The 19,171-nt window shown below is 43.3% G+C and overlaps 1 protein-coding gene across 6 annotated transcripts in view; it reads left to right on the forward strand.

Annotated features, from left to right (window-relative positions):
- The first annotated feature begins 61 nt into the window (after positions 1-61).
- DBF4B (DBF4B-CDC7 kinase regulatory subunit) overlaps positions 62-19,171 on the forward strand; it is a 33,817-nt gene continuing 14,707 nt past the window's right edge. For all 6 annotated transcript variants that reach the window (XM_088470731.1, XM_088470732.1, XM_088470733.1 and 3 more), the window contains exons 1-5: positions 62-178; positions 8,159-8,191; positions 10,481-10,620; positions 14,949-15,083; positions 15,189-15,242. In XM_088470731.1, coding sequence (XP_088326857.1) covers positions 8,164-8,191; positions 10,481-10,620; positions 14,949-15,083; positions 15,189-15,242 — 357 coding nt within the window. In that variant the 5' untranslated portion in view covers positions 62-178; positions 8,159-8,163. The remainder of the gene's footprint in view (positions 179-8,158; positions 8,192-10,480; positions 10,621-14,948; positions 15,084-15,188; positions 15,243-19,171) is intronic.

Raw genomic sequence — 19,171 nt, forward strand, 5'->3', positions numbered from 1 at the left:
TCTGCTGTCTACTTTGCGTATTCATTCATTTGGCCCTGGCGGCTTTCCGTTACAGTAGCTGTGGCGGGAGGAGGGTCAGGTTTTAAAATTCTGACTTTAAGCAGAAAAGAAGAACGTGACACATACATACAGTACTAGGGGGCTAGAGGCAGGAAAGGAGGAGCAGCGCTGAGCCCGGGTAAGTACAGGGGACATTATACAACAATATGAATGCTGTTGTATGGACCATATTCTTCAGCTATTGTGGAGCTACATGTCTCAGCCTCTCATGGGACTTGCTGGGATTGCAGCATCATAATAGCTGGAAAGCCACAAGTGGGAGTGTGTGGACATTTTTTGGAATATTGTAAGATGTGTAAGTAAATTTACTAACATTAAAATGGTCATTCTGTTATTATTCTGTTGTGTGTAGAAGCAGCTCAGCGATGCTGTATACCACTTAGCAATCCAAATAGCAAAATAGTGAGCGTGAAATCAGGTGCCATATTTCTTGTATACCTGAGTGCCTACAAATTAGTAGGAGCACAGCTACAACCACCTCACTTCAAAGCAGATAAATACCCAGGTCTCATGGCTGTTATATTACATTTAGTGGGCATTAATCCTCACAACTTTATACATGAGACCCAAACAAGGACTGGTCTTAAGTTGTGACTTCACACACTATTACATTTATATTATTGCTATATTTTAGAATGGGAATGCTAGTAAATAGGTAGTTCATAATCCTCACTCTTCTGACTCTGGTGTATGATTATTATTTATTTATATGGCGCCACAAGTGTTCCGCAGTGCCTTACAAAGTACATAGACAAATAAGTAACCTTTGACATACAATACAGGAAATGGATAAACATTGCTATATTAGCCACCTTTACGCCCGCATAAGCAGCCAGGTGTAAGGTGCCATAGTGGGGAGTAAGAGATAAATTACAGTAGGGAGAAGCACAAGAGGGTAGAGGGCCCTGCTCGAAAGAGCTTACATTCTTTAAGGGAGGGGAAGACAAACAGGAGTGACACAGAATGGGGTAGGCAGGGAGAAAGGAAGATGTAGCAGCAAGTTGGGATGAGAGCTGGAAGGCTTTAATGACGTAGTGGGTCTTAAGAGGTTGTAGAGCGGTGCAGAGTATGATGTGCGGTCAGCTGAGGCAGAGCCTTTCCTGCCATACTTAGGTATACTCTACAGTTTTTACTATACAAATTATAAGAAATATTTAAAGAAAATATTATAAATATCTTCTTTGTATTATTCTAATAATTTTTATAGTAAAAACTCTGGAGAAAAAAACCGTGTCAGGTGAGGCACTGCCTCCCCTGTCTCTTTTCTGCACATCCCTTATCAAAACACATCAAATTTTCAGCACTATATACTGCTGCACCTTTGTAGAATGCTCACATGAACCCTCGGGTTCATATATGTTCTGTAAATCTCTCTGATACTAGCCAGTGCCTCCCCAGCCATTTACCTCACCACACGTCACTGACTGACACTATAGCTGGCCACATCTAAAAATTATTTCCAACTAGTCGGCTGGTTGGAACGAAAATCTGGTAATGTATGGGAGCAAACGACAATTATCCATTTGAAAAAAGACAAACTGTCGTTCAGACAAGTTGGTTAAATCCATTTGATTTAACCAACTTGTTTGTTCAACCTTTTTCTTCCATTTTGCAGCATATGTTAGCAAATGGCAGATTATTATTTAATCTCATTACCAGATCTTCATTCCAACCAGCCATCTAGTTGGCTGCTTGGAAAGATAATATATAATTGTGTGGTGTGCTTAAGGGTCATTTTATCAACCGATGAAGTGTAATGCTTTATTATGTACTCCAATGTGCTTGCTTATCCACCTAGGCCTTTTCAAGTTGCATGTCCTCTTCACAGTCCTTGTAACAGCTCCTGGAAATTAATCTGCACTCAACTGTGTCGGTCTGCCAGAAAATATACTTGTTGAATGTGGTGCACTGATGTGGAGCTGTCGGTAGCGATGGCTCTACTTTTGTATCACCAAACCTGGCACAAAGAGAAGAAGATACATAGAAACTGGCCACTATTGGGCCTGATTCTGAGGTGGGAGTAAAGCAAAAAAAGAGCAAGTAACTGTGCACCTTGGTAAAACCATGCTGCACTGCAGGTGGGGCAGATGTAAAATGTGCAGAAATATTTAGATTTGGGAGGGGTGTAGTGTAAAAATAAAGCTGCTCTGCATTTGTGGACTACATGCAGTATTTACCCTGCATCCACAATACATTTATTTGCCCCCCCCCCCCCTTTTTTTGCTTTACTCTCAACTCAGAATCAGGCCCTTAAGCTGGATACAAATTAGAGGATGTGTACCCAGCGCCAGCGACGGGACCCAGTATGCGACAAGTGCATACACATGCTGGGGGGAGGGGGACATATTGTCTAGTGTGTACCCAGTATTGGTTTTTAAGATGAACACAGAGAGACATTGAGAGGTAACTGTGGAGCTGATTGCAAGGAATTGACTAATGTTCTGAGCTAATAGATTATCATTACCTTAACTATTATGTAAAGTTGCTGCTTAGTGCCAAATTAAAAAACAAACCTATTTCTACACCGAGTGCAATGGTCAATGAAGTTCAGTAGGTCTCTTGGTATTTTGCTTGTGAGCATGCAAATGAGAGGCCTTTTTGTCATTGTTAGCAGTGCGGGAACCAAATTTATAATTCCTTATAGCAGGTGTACCGGCCCAGTCGAACTCCCCACAAGGAATTACTTCTCAAGGTAGTTTCTCTGAATGCTCTTTCCGGGACAGTAGCTATGACACGGGCCCGTCCTGGCGAAGGAAAACCGTAAAGGGGTGGCTTATATAATTACCTTGCTGCCTGGTACTGACCCAGCTTGCCAAATGTGCACGAGCAATCATTGGGTCATGCATGTGCCAGCCTTCACTTCCAGGGAAGGTCCTTCTCCTGCGTAGACGTTCACAAAAGTAGCATATAGACTACAATAGCTTACACAGTCTAAAGATTGTTTTAGCTATTGTGGGTCAGGCTCCGAAAAACTTGGTTTTCAGAGCTTGATAAATGAGTGAAGACTGCACTTTTTTACTTGGTGTCTGTTAATACTGTATATTCTCATTTCTGCATATTCTTTTAATTCGCTCTCCTCTTGTGGAATGTATCAATTTCTGTATGTAGCTCTTTCCAAGGTATTTGCGTATATTTGTTTTCTTTGTATATATATATTTTTTTTATTTAATGGTGCATCTTAGGGGTCAAATCAATTGTCCACAATGTGCTGCCATTATTGCAGTATGCAATAATGGCAGCACATTGTGGACAATTGATTTGACCACAATGTGATTTGTGGCCAGTTGAGTTGTAAGAAAAATGTGTGAAGATACATCGCCATATAGTGACTTTATGACCAGTCTAGTCACACATTGTGGAGAGTTTAATTGCTCCCTTATAGTTTGCCTTATAATGTGTACTATAAAGATGTGTCCTCATAAGCCATGTAGCGCGAGATGCCTGGCTCCAGTGAGTCGCCAGGTCCCGTGCGACTCTGCTTAAAAATGAGTCTTAGGGCCGTATTAAATTCGGAGCAAATAGTCCGTTTCACTGATGATGTCATTTTCGCCAATTTCATTTGTCCCCATATTCAATTTTGGCGTCTTTTTGCCTGTGCGATAATGCAATGCGAAAAAGTTTCGCCTATGAATACCCGGCGGAAAAAAGTGCAGAATAGGAGTTTTGGGGTGCAATATTGCGGTAACCACCCTGTACCCTTTGGACCCCCCCTGACACCAACTGTGTCAAAAAATGCAAAAAATAAAGGACACCCCAAAAAAGCACTTTGAAAAAATGGGCGAAAAAATTGAAAGTGGGGGTACAACTACAAAAACTATCGAAATAGCCTTTGGGGGGTCTGGAAGAATGGGGGAAGTTTTTTTGAATTGCAGGTGCTTGCTGAAGGTGCGTTTTTTTTTGTTTTGTTTTTTTTTGTGTGTACTTTAAAGCTTTTTTTTTTTCTAGTGATTTAGAACTGTTTGCACCCATGTTTATGTACCCCAAATTTGATGGGACTACTTAATTTCCCCCAAAAAAGTTGCAAAATGCTCTTCTTCATCACTTGCTCAATGACAGTAAATAGCACCTTTTGAGACCATTTTAAAAAGCCCAAATACCTTTAGCAGGGCTATTCATGTGTACCCATAGTGAACCCCCATGTCAGCATCTTTAGGGGGGGTGTCAGGCTGATTTTCCCAAAACTGCCAGAACTTTTCGCCAATTTCCAATTCGCAGGGTCCCGTTTTCGCACATTTGCAATTGAATACGGGGATACGCGGGGAAGCGCGCGATACTTTTTCGCCGGCAAAACCCGTGATGACTGTGAAAAGTCCGGCAACAGACTTTTCACTCCATGTTGAATACGGCCCTTAGTCGCAAACAGTTGGGACTGATCCTGTATACCTAGCACAACAGAACTTGGTGTGAAAAAAGTGTGTGGCTGCTGCATTGTGGCACTTTGTATACAGGTTCAGACTCATTCGCACACAGATATACAGGTGTCGCAAATGAAATGTATGCAGTCACGTGAAGTAGTTTGCCGCATACGTTTGCAACTAAGACACATTTTTGGGCAAAAAATCTCAGTGCAAGCTGAGTTGCACGAGACCTGGCTCGCCGAGATGGGGTGTTTGTCACGACTTCAACAATAGCGTATGAGGATGCATCTGTAGATCCGTGGAACAGTTGCCAAGCGTTGGTGGTAATGACAAAATAAAATGGCGAAATATAAGGATAATGTATGTGCTTATCACTAAAACTAGGTACAGAAAGTGGTCTATTGGAATATGCAGCAGTATTGTCTACTTTATGATCCATAGTGCCTGACACTTGGCACACAGTGAGGCTGATGCAAAGTGACCACTACACCAGATTCTGTGGCATGTTTTGCATGTTTTTACAATGACCAGAATGTGAATGCACACATTGTGCGATTATAGAGTTTATTGCAGTATTGATGCCTATGACCATAGAGCCGAAACGGGGGTGGGAAGTGACGTTCTCATATAGGTAATGTGCACTAAGGGCGTTTCCATGCACATGTGGCCTATGCCAACCACAAGATTTGCAGATATATGCAGCAACTACAGGGTAGGTGCAGATACAGAATAATAGTGATGACATATGGCAGCATGAACTCATTGTTGCCCATTGGATGTTTTCCGAATCATCGCCACATCTGACAACTCATACGCCATTGGAATCCTTCTCGGGTGATTTGAGTAATTTCAAGCTTATTCCACTTCGCACCGGGATGTAGTTATGCGACTGCCGATCACAATTCAGACAGCAGAATACCGGCTATGGATTTATGACAGGTGTCGAGATACTGACTCCCGACGCCGAAATCCAGGACGACGCGGGCCCGAATGAGGCGAGTACGGGGTTCCTGTCCTGTTAGCTGCGGGAGGGGGGGGGTTAGGTTTAGGGCACCCCGGGGGAACTTGGGGTTAGGCACCTCCGGGGGGAGGTTAGGGTTGGGGACGCAGTGCAGTCAGCGTGGCTCCAGATACCTGTGCCTACCTACCAGCACCTTATTGAGTCACTCCCAGCCTGTCTAGCTGCTGTCCGTGCTGCATACGGCGGTTACTCTGGCTATTGACTGGTAGTCATACTAATAATGTGACTCGACTGTGTATGTGCACAATAATCATCATGTCACGTGTTTATAATAGTACATTATGTAGTTTGTAATAGGTCGCCTTGGATACAAATGTGTCATACTCAAATGGTGAATATTTTTTAAAGAGAAAAATATCACTTTTGTTTACATAAAATATATATATATATAAAAAATGTGTGTGTGTGTGTATATATATATATATATATATATATATATATAATATTATATTATATTATATTATGTGTGTGTGTTACCTCCAGAGGTTGCATAGTAGATGCATGTGACCGGGGTGCGGTATGTTAGGTCAACGTGAGAATGTGGACATGGCTTCACACATCGCCCGCCAGTGCCTAAATAATTTTGAATAGTGTGACAATACAGAAATACTGTGGACTGAGTAATAGTGTAGTATCACTGATCTTACCTGTGTTTGCACTTAAAGCACTGAAAAGTACTTAACAATACAGAAGTGTTGCCACTGCTTTGATGTCGCACTTGGATAAGGAGTAAACCTGGTGGCTGTTGCAGTGATCCCCCCCATGTGTCAGTCATGGACATTGGAACAGATTGACAGCTGGACAGTTTGTGAGAGACGGTGAAAAAGGCATTGGGAAGAACATGTACAACTAGCTATAATAGTAATAAAATAAATAATGTAAAAAAAAAAATTTAATCGAGCACTTACTACTTATAGCTTTTTGACATGTAATTTAATGTTATAATATTAATCATACAATTGTGAGCATATTAATGCTGTTAAATCCTCATCTAGTTCTTTTAGCTGATAATGCTTTTGTTTTCGTGTTTAATGAAGTGTTGGTGGTTAAAATCTTTATAATGAAGACTTTTCAAAATAAAGGTGTCAATCCACTTAGCAACAGTTACTGTTTTTCCCTTCAAATTTACATAGCGAATTAAAAATGCAATCCAATTAGCAACTCTCATTGAACCAGTCAGTGAATTCGCATTTTCCATTCGCACCTCCCTGAGGATGGGAGATGGAAAAGGAAATCCTATTTTAAGGTTAAAATGTTGGGACACTGTGCTGAACCCCTTGGACATACCTTCCCCCCCACCCCCTCCCCCCTCTCCTAATGACTAATTAGGCAATTGGAAGATTCCAATTGGCTTAATTAGTTCAATAAATGTCTTTTTGTTGGAGTTAAAAAAGGCACCCCAAATTTAATTGCAGTATTTCTTTAAAAAAAAAAAAATGTTATTTATTCTTTTCATTTTTTAAAACCTTTTCAAAGTACCCCAAAATAATTTTTTTTTTCTGTTCGTATAATTCTTTTGAGATGAAGAAAAGTTTTTAATCACTTTTTTGCATCTTTTAAAAAAAATAAATAAAAAAAAAGCACATATCAGCCATTTGACACCATTTAAAAAAACCTTCAGTGCTTTCCTAATGCCCGCAAACAGCCTTCTATACTGTCCTGCTAACAAAATTATCAATTTTGGGGGGTATGGGATAGTCTCCCCACTTTTTCATACACTTCTCTCGCATCACATTTTGGCAGTCAATATGCTAACCTCAGCTACGAGTACCGTGAATAGGGATTTTTTTATTGGATTGGAGAATTATCTGGTGCGCGCATTCGTGCAAAGTCATCGAGTTTCATGAAATTGTTATTTGCATTTTTATTTTTCCTCCATGCTTGCTACATTTCAGTTGCCAGTATAACATTCAGATACAATTCTTTATAGTGCAGAAATAGAACATATTCTTTAAACATACTGTAGATGTTCAAAAGGTAAAGCACAAAACATGCAAGAATCATACATTTTAATAGGATAAAGTTAATCATCACACATCAGGCGTTATAAGTACAGTGCAGATTAAACATGAACATAGTACAAAACATGAAGTGTTCTAACTTTTGTAGCAATTCAGCAGCAATAAACATTGTTCCTAAATGATAAACTTCCAACTTTGCATCACTGCAGCTGGCATATTGCTAATATTACTCTATGCTTTCTTTTCTAATATAAGTGAGTAAAAATGCAGGGCAAGGTAACTTTTGTACAATCTTTGTGACAGGTGAGTGGTGTATAAAAGGGAAAGGAGAACTAAAGTGGAAAGGATCAGAAGTGAAGGAATAAAGTGGTGAACAGTGGTTGAAGGTTGCTCAGAGGAAAAAAAAATAGTGGAGGGCTAATTGTAGTCCGGGTGGGATACCTAAATAAAATTTCAAAATAAAGTTAAATAAAGAGTAAGTGTTGGTGGCCAACAATGTGCGAAAAAGAAATTCAGAGATCCAGCAATGTGTGAATCAGTAGTTCTCAACAGGTCATGTTTTGAGGATTTCTATTTCTAAACTCAGGTGGGATATTTACTGACCCACCAAAATAGATTCACTCACCTGTGCATGATTATAATAAAGAAAATATGACCTGTTGGGGGTACTTGAGAATGGAGTTGAGAATCCCTGCATTAAATAATAAAAATGGTCACTAACATTTTATGAACTAAAGATTTTCTTTGAATTGTCACAGGCGTGATGGCTACATTGAACCCCACAACAGCTGGTAAGTGTACTTTAATTATGTTTATTGTATACCTCAATACATACATATTAGAATCCCTGGGAATCTGTACCTGTCAGACGAATTGAAATTGGCACTTATATTCATGTATCAAACTTCTATTGTCCTATAGAATGTATTATAAGCTTGCGAGCAGGGACTTGTTACTTCTTGCCTGTCTGTTATTACCCATTCTGGTCTTTATTAATGTTTTGTTCTTAATTATAAAGTGGGAGCAGGGCGTCGGACCATAGAAAGGGCACACTCGCACGCGTGTCCGAAAAGGAGCCGTGGACACGAGAAAAGGGACGTGTCTTTAAGACTTTCCCCTTATCACTCTTGGTGGCATACACAGTACTTATGGACATGCTGGGCTGCCCCCAAGCTATTACCTCACTGAGAAAAGATGCCTTCTATTCACCGGCGGTGAGTGCCGCACTGCAACTTCTCCTCCCCCCGAGACACTGGGGCCCACGGGTGGGGACAGAACTTGGCAGCTTGTTTTCACAGGGTGCAGAAAGGACACTGCCATAAGGGCAGGGAACACTGCTTGTATATTTAAGTCTTAAATTATAAAATCTTTCCCATTACATTGCAGCACATATTGATTATTCCTACCTACCAGCTGACTCTGTACAGAAAAGGAAGGAAAACCCCTTTAGAAGGTAGATAAAGCCTCTCTCCTTCTTCCAGATGTCTTCTTTTCTGATCTCATATACTGAGTGCAGGAATCATTATTTTTTCTATAGGGTTGCCTGCACATATGGTAAGGAAAAGGTGAAGGCTTCTATAAGGCTTGCCTGCACATATGTCAGGAGAAGGTGGGGGCTTGTTCATGAAGTTCCTTGACTGCAAGCTCCAATATTTTCTATTGGAAGAAGCCTTGAGGTCATTCACAAGGGGCTTGCGCATGTGTTGTGACTCAATTACCAGTATATGTTGGCCCTGGTTTTTTCATTTCACTCTGTGGAGAGCAGTGGAAATGCTCTGGCAACAAGGATTAAGAGGTTCCAATTGTTCAACCCTGAGTAAACCTCAGGACATAGTAGGATTTTTTCCATTGGGTTTTCACTCTTTCTAGCTCACTTCTTTTGGTGCAAATTGTCTCTTCCTGCAATTCCTCCCCCTCCCCCTCCCCTCTCAAAAGAGCCAAACCTGATAAAAGCCTGCAAAGATAGTCTTTGAAGCTTTACTACACAAGAAATTAGCAGCAGATTAAGGGGCCTATTCAACTAGACGCGAAAACATTACATTTTTGCACCCTTCGCACGAATGTGTCACTTTTCTCCGCTATCGTGTATGCGGGTTTTCAGGCAATTTTATTACAAAAGATGCAATGCTGCATTCGCCTAAAAAAAAAAAAAAAAAAAAAAGTTTTCATTTTCAGGCACACTTTTTGCCCTTTTTTTTTTTTTTTTTTTTTTTAGGCAGTACAAAAGACATTGGCTGTATGTTTGGGGTCATTGGCTAAAAATTTATTCTGCAGCAGGACAATCAGACGCCTACTTGATGGTTTTGCATGAAAGATAAGTACCTGCCTGTATTTCTCAGCATTGAGGACACCATTAATCCTGACCCAAATATTGATTTGATTGAGATTTCTCTTCTGTTTATTCACTTTGCATTTAAAACTATTTAACATTTCTATTTTTGAAAACATTCTTTCTTTGAAGCATTTTTTGCACAGTACTATATATTTTTACTGTTTCTTTTTCCAAATCTGCACTTACACTGTATTCTGAAAATATAATATTTTATTTGTAGTGTCTATATGCTTAATTGAAGATTTGAGATAAATAAGTAGATCTTTAATTTTAATATTAGGGATACATCTGGCTTGGGTGAAAATGAAATGCACTACAAAAGTTTCTAGTGAATAACAAATTCTGATTTACATATTTAGAATGAAGGGGAACTTCAAAGAAAAGGATTCTGAGAGTATATGCCCATTGCTCTAACAAGAACAGTAACGTCAGGGTGTCGCAGCTGGTAGTATGAGAATTTTACCAAACCCAAATTTGCCTAAAATCTCTCAGAAATTGCTGCAAATCAGTAATAGTTTTGGGGTTATCCTGAAAGGAATTCCTCCATTTAGAAAGTATTGTGCAGCAGAGTACTATGAGTTGGACTTGCATGCAATAGTACCGTGCTGGGAAACCTTTAATGCTGACTCTAATGTTTAAATGTTTTTTTATTTATTTGTTTGCGTTCTGGTTAAACCAACCTTGGAAACAATACTTGGAGATGACATAATAAACTACTCGAATGAGAGCCTTGTGTTCACGTCTGCAGGTCAGCATCTACATCAGGAGAGGAGTGTAAAGTTGGATAAAAGAAAAAACATAATTTTTAAAGGAAAGTTGTTCTACTTAGATCTTTCCCGCAACAAGCAGACCCAGCTCCTTGCTAAAGCTATTTACAAGATGGGTGGGGTGAGTAAAACTTTTTTTTTTTTCTGTTGAGCACAGAACATGTAATAGGTCCATGCATACTTGCTGCAAATTCCCATGACATGTCTGGAAGTTTTATATAGAAAAGACCCTGATCGTTTCACATAAGGAAAGTGTATGTCAAAATATATCTGTGAACTATGTCATATGTCAATCAAAGACATAAGTCGATATATTTGTGTGATATATATATAATTTCTGTTTTTATTAAGATATGCATGTAGACATTTCACACTTTGTAATAAAACATAACCGAACCCGCTCAGAAAAGTGATCCAGAAATCTAAATAAAACCGATAATGTACTGCATATCAAATGAAAAATATTTTATAGAAAAACCTAAAAAAGCAACAAAGAGGAGTGAAAAAACTAGAAAAGAAAGAAGGGAGAGTGAGAGGAAAAGTAGGGAATGGATCAACTGATACAAGAAAAATGGGAATTATTTTCTGAGAGAAATTAAGTGGTAGGAGGGATAGACATATAATTCTTAATCATCCGAGGATTTATACTCCAACCATGGAAACAATGTACTGGTAAAGTCAGAAGCCTTATCTGAAGAGGAGCTTTAAAATATTTTCCATTGCCATAAAATAGTTAAGGTTTTGAAACCAATCTGTGCATGTCGGGGGTTTGGTAGATTTCCGAAACATTGGGTTGACAGCGCAAGCTGCGTTACTAAGGTGGCAAAGCAAAGATTTCTTTGCCACCGGGATTGAAGAGTGGTTAAGTAGCCAGAATGCAGGACCTGTAGGAACGGAAGTGCCTAAAATTTGCTGGGAGATGGAGATGTCAGACCAGAAATTTGAAAGGAGGGGACAATCCCACCAAAAATGTTGCAAGGAGCTCAGGGAAGTAGAACATCTCCAGCAGGAACTGGAAACTGAACAAAACATGGCATGTAACAATAAAATAATCTGATATCCACAGTGCGCCCACCAGCAGCCCCCCTACACAATATCACAGAAAACCCACCAAGTTTTCAACATTCCAATACTAAAAGCCAAATGAATATTGCGTGAGGATGGCGCTAGACAAAAACTATAAAAGGAAAGACAATCTAATAACAGTCTCCTAATATTTCATACAGCCTGTGTCCTTCAATCAGGTGTTACATATACTCAATCTTGTATATGGCTCCAACAGAGATTATTCATCATGTGATCCAGAAAAACACAAGAAGTTTCCTCCCTTGAAATTTTCTCTTTGAATCACGTTTATCTCAGACCAGATAACTGGGAAAAAAGAACAGATACTCCATGGTGTTAGTATGTCTTTAAATCATACATTTCTTTTATAGTCACACACATAAAATTCCCTGTGCATCATCGAAAAGGAGTGTACCCCAATGCACAAATCGTTAGTGTTATGTATGTAAAGGTTCTTACTCAGATCCCTCCTTCACCAAATGGGGAGGTGCACACTCCAAAAATAGGCTATTCATTCAGTCTCATTTGGTTTCTTCCTTCCTCTCTCCTCCTCACACAGCATAAAATGGCGCCTGTCCCGGAGAGTCACTGAGTTTGGTTGTGCAGTAGACTGTGTAGAGCTCCATCAGGAGGAGTCCGACCTCTGGCATGCATGGCGTCCCTTTGCATCTTTACTCCCCAGAGTCCAACCTCTGGCATGCGTGCCGTCCCTCCGCGCCCAGTGTCTGGAGGCTCCCACCAGAATACATGCCAGTAACCACAACCAGCAGTACACTATACCACCAGCAATACACAGAGGGACCTTGGTGGCTGTCCTCTTACAGTGCATTCGCCCAGCTCATGCCCGGCATCAGCCTAAGCTCCAGGCTGCTATATTCCACACAGATTGCCTACCTCTGTTACACCTGTGATATCCCTGTGTCTTATGTTATTTGCTCTTCTGACAGATTTCAGTTTGGTTAAGCAAAGGATGTGTGGACTAACTGCCACTAGCACCTACACTGGCCTTATACAAACTATACCATCAGCTTATTGGTCAATAAAAGTTAACCTGGGTTTAACTTCATATCTGGAGAACTGCTGCACCAAGCACAATTTGCTATGTATATTGACAGTACACTCTGCTAATACTATCTGTTGTCACCCTACACTCTGCTAATAATACAAGCTGAATTCCAAGGTATATCAGTGTTTTATTGCACCATTCGGTAATTTTTTTTAGCAATTTTGGGATTGATGGGAGGAGACCTAGGAAGATTCAGCTTTTGAAAAAATCAACCTACAGAAGCCAGAATGGCTTCACAGAGTGTGTCCTATGGACAGATGAGTAAAAACTGGAGCTTTCTGGGAAGTCACATCCGCTCTATGGGCCTGATTCAGACCCACTCGCAAGCGGCCCAGTGGCGCAAAAAGCACTCGCTCCGTGGCTCACTACAAAAGGGGCAGCTGTCGATTGATCGACAGCTCGACCCGTTTACTAGGCGTGGCCGGGGGGGTGGCTTCACAAATGGAGGCGTTCCCAAGCGAACGCCTGCCGTTTGTGGGCGGCCCCACTGACCTCACCAGTGATACCAGTGAGAGAGCTTCCGGCTCTATTAGAGCCAGAGGCTCTCTGGGGCTTGCGGCCACGAGACCCTACCACAAGGGTCTCGTCGCAAGCCTGATGGTCTTGACCATCGCGACCATCATCCTGGCCGCTCGCAATAGCTGTGGGTGGTCACCCACAGCTATGCAAGAGGCCGCAACTAGAAAACCAGCGCCCGTCCTTTTCAGAGCGAGCGCTCGCTTTTTTTGAGCGCCTCTGAATCAGGCCCTATGTTCACAAACAAAAAATGTAAGCTTTCCAAGAAAAGACACTATCTACTGTGAAACATGGAGGAGACTTGCTTATGTTTTGGGGCTGCTTTATTGTGTCAGGCAAGGGGTGCCTTGAATCTCAAGACTGTCAATGCATTTTGAAGCGAAACATATTGCCCAGTGTTGGAGAGCTCTCTGACGCAGGTCAATCGAATAACAGTCTCCTAATATTTCATATCCTTGGTCCTTCAATAGGATCTTGGCCCAAAACACTATTTAATGGGTGCCATAATTGTTGTCCATACCGTTTTCATTTGTTTAAAATATTCTGTTGAATCAAAAATCAAATGCAAAATCTGATTTATATTAATTACGGAATGAACAATGGTGGATGCCAATGACTTGTCACTTTTTCAAGTTGGTAATGGTTTGGTTGGACTGCGCTCTACTGTATGGGCAGATGGGGTGGCTGATGTGTGGTAGGGGTGCTGCGCTTTCCTAATCGTAGGAGTACCAGGTCCTGCGTGGTAACTTTGATAAAGTGGGGGTTGGAAAGTGCGCTCGCCCTGTGGGTGCAGTGGTTGTGTGGGTATCTTGGATTATATGTGTGGGGAGGGGTGAGGCGTGAGAAAAAGAGAGGTGGACACTGATGAGATCAAATGATTTATTGGAGTAGTCACAATGCTTCTCCTGTGTGGTCCCGGGCACAGGAATGGTGTGGTGGTGGGTAGGGGAGTGAGACTGGGGAGGTGGGTCGACCCTTTCAGGGGGCTCCTTTCCGTGCAGTTCAATAGACCGGCACGTTGCCCCTGCTGGACCTTTGGTCAACAGTCTTGTGGAGTCTCAGGCGGTGGGAGGGTGGAGATGAGGGGGCAGCAGAATGTGTAATGGGTGGGGGTGATCAACCTGGCTGCGTCCGGCTTGTTTGTCAGAGTCTCGGAGTCTGATACCTACCGGTAGGATTTGGCCTTTGGCTGGTGCGGCCGTGGAGGTGTGACGTTGCTGCAGATCTGTGCTGTATGGTTGGAGCTGCTGGGATTGCAGAAATGGGTTGCTGCTGATCAGAAAGAACACCTTGTCTGTGGAAGCCGGCGATCGGGTGGTGTTAGTGGGTTGCGGATTCTGCTGCTATTGCCGGGTCACTGAAGCGGGGTGTGGGAGCCGAAGGTTGGGTGGTGAATCACTGCCGTGGCAGGGGGTGGACTGCCCGGGACGGGCTGGATGAGTTGCACTCTTAGGGGTGCTGTGCTAGTTGCAGGGTGGGTCAGGGTATTGTGATGGCGGCAGAGGACTTGGGACAGCTGTAGCCACCGGAGGTCCCCGTGGGGATGAGGAGCGTCAGTGGAGGCAAGCCGTGGTAATGGATTGTAGGGTGAGGGGGTCTCCAACGCGTTTCGGCAGGGGTTCTGCCTTCTTCAAGGAGGTTATTTCAGAGAAAAATCTGGGGTTTCATGGAAGGGTATCAACAAATTTCACCATTTCTGTATGGCTGTTCACATTGAACCCTGAGATAAACTAGCTTGGAAGTAAGATTTCTATTTCTGTTTTCCACTATTTAAAGCCCTATCTGTGCTTCTTTCCTCAAAGATCATTGAGGGATTCTTAAGCAAAGATGTCAATTATGTGGTGACGAGAAGCCGAGAGCCTGCAGGCATTGCTAATGGGCGCTCAGGAGATAAAAGAGGGGCGTGCTTGCCAACCCAGACTGCAGAAAAGATGGCGGTAAGGGGGAGTAACGTAGGAATGATAAATCTGTCATACAGTCATTTTCTTTATTACCACATATGCACAAGTACATGAATAATGTTGCTTCCCTCTCTCCCATAGCCAGTTCCATGTAGCCGTGGGAAGCAATTATTGAAGAAAGTCATCCAAAATCAGGTATACTGGCAAAAGGTTTTCTGCAAAATCTAGTATATAGAGCCAGTGGATAGTTTAGGAAGACTGTGTTTATTGGATTTTGAGGGCTGTTGTTTGGGGCGGGGGTGTAATATGGGCTGGATCTTATATTCTTGGTCCAGCCTATATTACCTTGTTTTCTTCCTCTTTACTCTCCTGTTTTCTCATTTTCGGTTATTCTTCCCCACTCTCTCTCCCCCTGACCCCATTATACCTTTTCTCTTCTTTCTTTTCTTCACTCTATTCCCTCAGTACTTGACTACTTTACTTTTGCACATCTTAAGCTGGGTACACACTACACAATCCTGGATCGTGGCCAACTGCGCGACCGACTGAACAATATGTCGGTTGACCGTACACGCTAAACGATATCCCTTCTTCAGGGTCCATTGGGCTCCACAGGGAGACATGGGGTGTAGGTGGTACTTGGAGGACCGGACACCAACGGCAAAAGCTTTTTCTATCCCAGGATGCTCCAGTCCTCCCCCACCCCCCCCCCCCCTCTATACCCCGCCCACAGTCTGAAGGCAACTCCGTTTCGTTTGTGTCTGGCAGCAGCTGGTTCATCGATAAAGCTTAGGCTGCTTAAAAGCCGACCCACTGTTCTATTTATATGATTAGATTTTACTTTACTGTAACAGAGCAAGCAGCTCTTGACAGTCCTCTGGACGTCTGCATCTTTCGGCAGGACAACAAACCTAAGCACACAGCCAAGATATCAAAGGAGTGGCTTCAGGACAACTCTGTGAATGTCTTTGAGTGGCCCAGCCAGAGCCCAGACTTGAGTCCGATTTGAACATCTCTGGAGAGATCTGAAAATGGCTGTGCACCGACACTTCCCATCCAACCTGATGGAACTTGAGCGGTGCTGCAAAGAGGAATGGGCCAAAGATAGGTGTGCCAAGCTTGTGGCATCATATTCAAAAATACTTGAGGCTGTAATTGCTGCCAAAGGTGCATCAGCAAAGTATTGAGCAAAGGTTGTGAATACTTAAGTACATGTGATTTCTTTTTTAATTTGCAAAAATCTCAAAAACTTTTTACACATTGTCATTATGGGTAACAAGAGTAACAAGCAGGCTACTGTTCCTACCCTGGTTTCCTGTAAGTCCTGTTTGGTAGGTTTATCCCCAGAGGATTCACTTCAAGATGGTCTATGTGCATCTTGTTGTACTGGACCTGGCCTGACAACCCTGCAGCCTCCCCTCAGGAACCCCCCCTGGGCTAACTTTTCACAAGATTGCGGACCAATTAGCAATCCTTGTGATTGCCACATCAGGTAATCCCTGCAATTCATGTTACCTCCTTTGCCCCCTTCTTGGGTAGACCTACTTTCTACCTCAGTGCAGAGTTTGGCGGCTACCTCTTTAGCTTTTCAACTCATGTTGCAAAAGAAGAGGCTCTTACCCAGTAAAGCTACTAGGCGTGCTGTGCTATCTTCCCAGTCTACCCCGCTCTCAGATCCAGAGTTATCATCTGGAGAGGCAGAAGATGCAGACCTCTCCCTCTCTGACTCGGGGGAGGAGGTGCCATTATCTAAATTGAATATACCTGCACTAGTGAGAGCTGTTAAATCAATTCTTCAAATAGAAGATGCAGAGCCCACCCCGAAGGCAAAGGAACCGCTTTTTAAACAACAAAAGGTAGTTTTGCCGGAGTTCCTCACTCTGATCAGCTTTCTGACCAAATAAGTGAAGCTTGGAATACGCCTAATAAAAAGTTTCAGCTGCCTAAACGCTTGGTTTCTTTTTATCCTATTCCAGTATCTGAGTGCGCCAGATGGTAAGTTTCCAAAGCCGTAGATTCCCACGTGACACGCTTGGTTAAGAACTCTACCTTACCTATCCATACAGCAACCTCCCTAAAGAAGACAACGGATAGAAGAATTGAAGCTTGCCTCAAATCTGTTTATTCTCTTACAGGAGCTATTACTCGTCCTGCCATGGCTATGGCCAGGGTGGCAGAAGCCATTGAGAGCTGGGCAGATACCCTAGAGGACACATGTCCCTCTGATACGTTTCGGGAACAGTTGTCCTACATCTCGCTCATTAGGGATGCAGCCTCCTATTTAGCAGAAGCATTGGATACTGGTCTCCTAGCTTTCAGGGCATCTGCTACTTCAGTGGTGGCCCGCTGTATCATTTGGGTTCGTTCATGGAAGGCCGACGCGGACTCTAAAAAGGCCTTGGAGTCTCTGCCTAACTCTGGACAAATCCTGTTTGGCCCAGAATTGGACAAGATTGTGACTACCTTGCCTTCTGCATCTTCTACAAGGCCTCGGATGTCGTCCTCAGGGAAAAGGGAAGGGTCAGTCCTTTTCACGACATTCAGCATCCGCAAGGACCTCCTAGCCTAAACCCAATTAGGCCTGGGCTACTAGATGTCCAACAACCAAATCTGAGGATAAGCTTTCGCCTGACGATCTCTTGCTTCTTAGCAAGCTCTCCAGAGGTCCTTCACCACCATCTACAGGTAACCATTGCCTTTTTACAAACGCATGGCTGGCTGGTCAACTGGAAAAAGTCTTCCCTGACCCCTTCTCAAAGAATGGTGCATCTAGGAGCCTTCCCTGGATTTTCAGGCTCAAAGAATGTTCCTGACAGCAGACAAAATCAAAGCACAGAGTGCGCAGGTTACTCCAGTCGCCGAGTGTCAATTCACTTTGCAGTGCAGACCTTGGGATCCATGGTATCTACCTTCGACATGGTGGACTTCGCTCAATTCCACTCCAGGCCTCTACAACACCTGATCCTCTCCAGGTGGAATGGGCTGCCCCATATTTTCAGATCCCAGACATTGGCCCATCTTTACGGAGGTTCATCTGTCCCTCTCCTAGTGGCTACAGACGTCCCACTTAAACAAGGGTCGCCCCTTTTGGATCCCGGAATAGGTACTTCTCACCACGGACGCAAGCCTCCGCGGGTGGGGTGCAGTGACCGGCCAGCATTCCTTCCAAGGACGCTGGACACCAGCTGAGGCGATCTTACCAATCAACGTCCTAGAACTCCGAGCCATCTACAGAGCCCTCACTCTGGCTCAGGATATTCTTCAGGGCAGGCCAGTACAAGTACAGTCCGACAACGCCACGGCAGTGGCCTACCTCAATCACCAGGGAGGCACTTTAAGTTGGTCAGCAATGGCTGAAGTGTCACGCATTCTCACATGGGCCAAATGCCATCTCCGCAGTGTTCATCCTGGGCATTCTCAATTGGGAAGCAGAATTCCTCAGCCGTCACAACGTGCACGCAGGGGAGTGGTCTCTACAGCCAGAAGTCTTTCAGCTCCTGGTGGACAAATGGTGTCTACTGGACGTGGACCTCATGACCTCACGACACAACCACAAGCTTCCAGTGTAATGTTCCAGGATAAGGGACCCCAAAGCAGCCTTAGGGGACCCCAAAGCAGCATTAGTAGATGCATTGTCAGTGAAGTGGACCTTCCATTCAGTCTCCCTTCTTCCTCAGGTTCTTCAGAAGTTCAAGCAAGAAGGGGGCACTGTCCTGTTTGTAGCTCTGGCTTGGCCCAGATGCCATGGTACTCCGATCTTCAAAGTCTACTTAGACACTCCTCTCCAACTTCCTCAACGACCAGACCTGTTGTCTGTTGGTACCGGTCTACATCCGGACCCGGCCTGTCTGTCTTTGCCGGCGTGGCTCTTGAGACATCCCTCCTAAGGTCTAAAGGGTTTTCTAACTCTGTTCTCCAGACCATGCTCAGAGCACGTAAGCCGCCTCTGCCCAGATTTATCACCGGGTGTGGCATACATATTTCCAATGGTGTGCTACCAGAAACCTATGACCCTCTGGTTTTTAGGGTCTCTAGAATCCTTGCCTTTCTTCAAGCTGGATTGGATCTCTGACTCCGCTTGGCCTCTCTGAAAGTGCACGTCTCTGCTCTGTCCATCTGGTTCC

The sequence above is a fragment of the Taudactylus pleione genome, unplaced genomic scaffold (assembly GCF_031769625.1).
Source record: "Taudactylus pleione unplaced genomic scaffold, aTauple2 ptg000102l, whole genome shotgun sequence".
Lineage (NCBI taxonomy): Eukaryota > Metazoa > Chordata > Amphibia > Anura > Myobatrachidae > Taudactylus > Taudactylus pleione.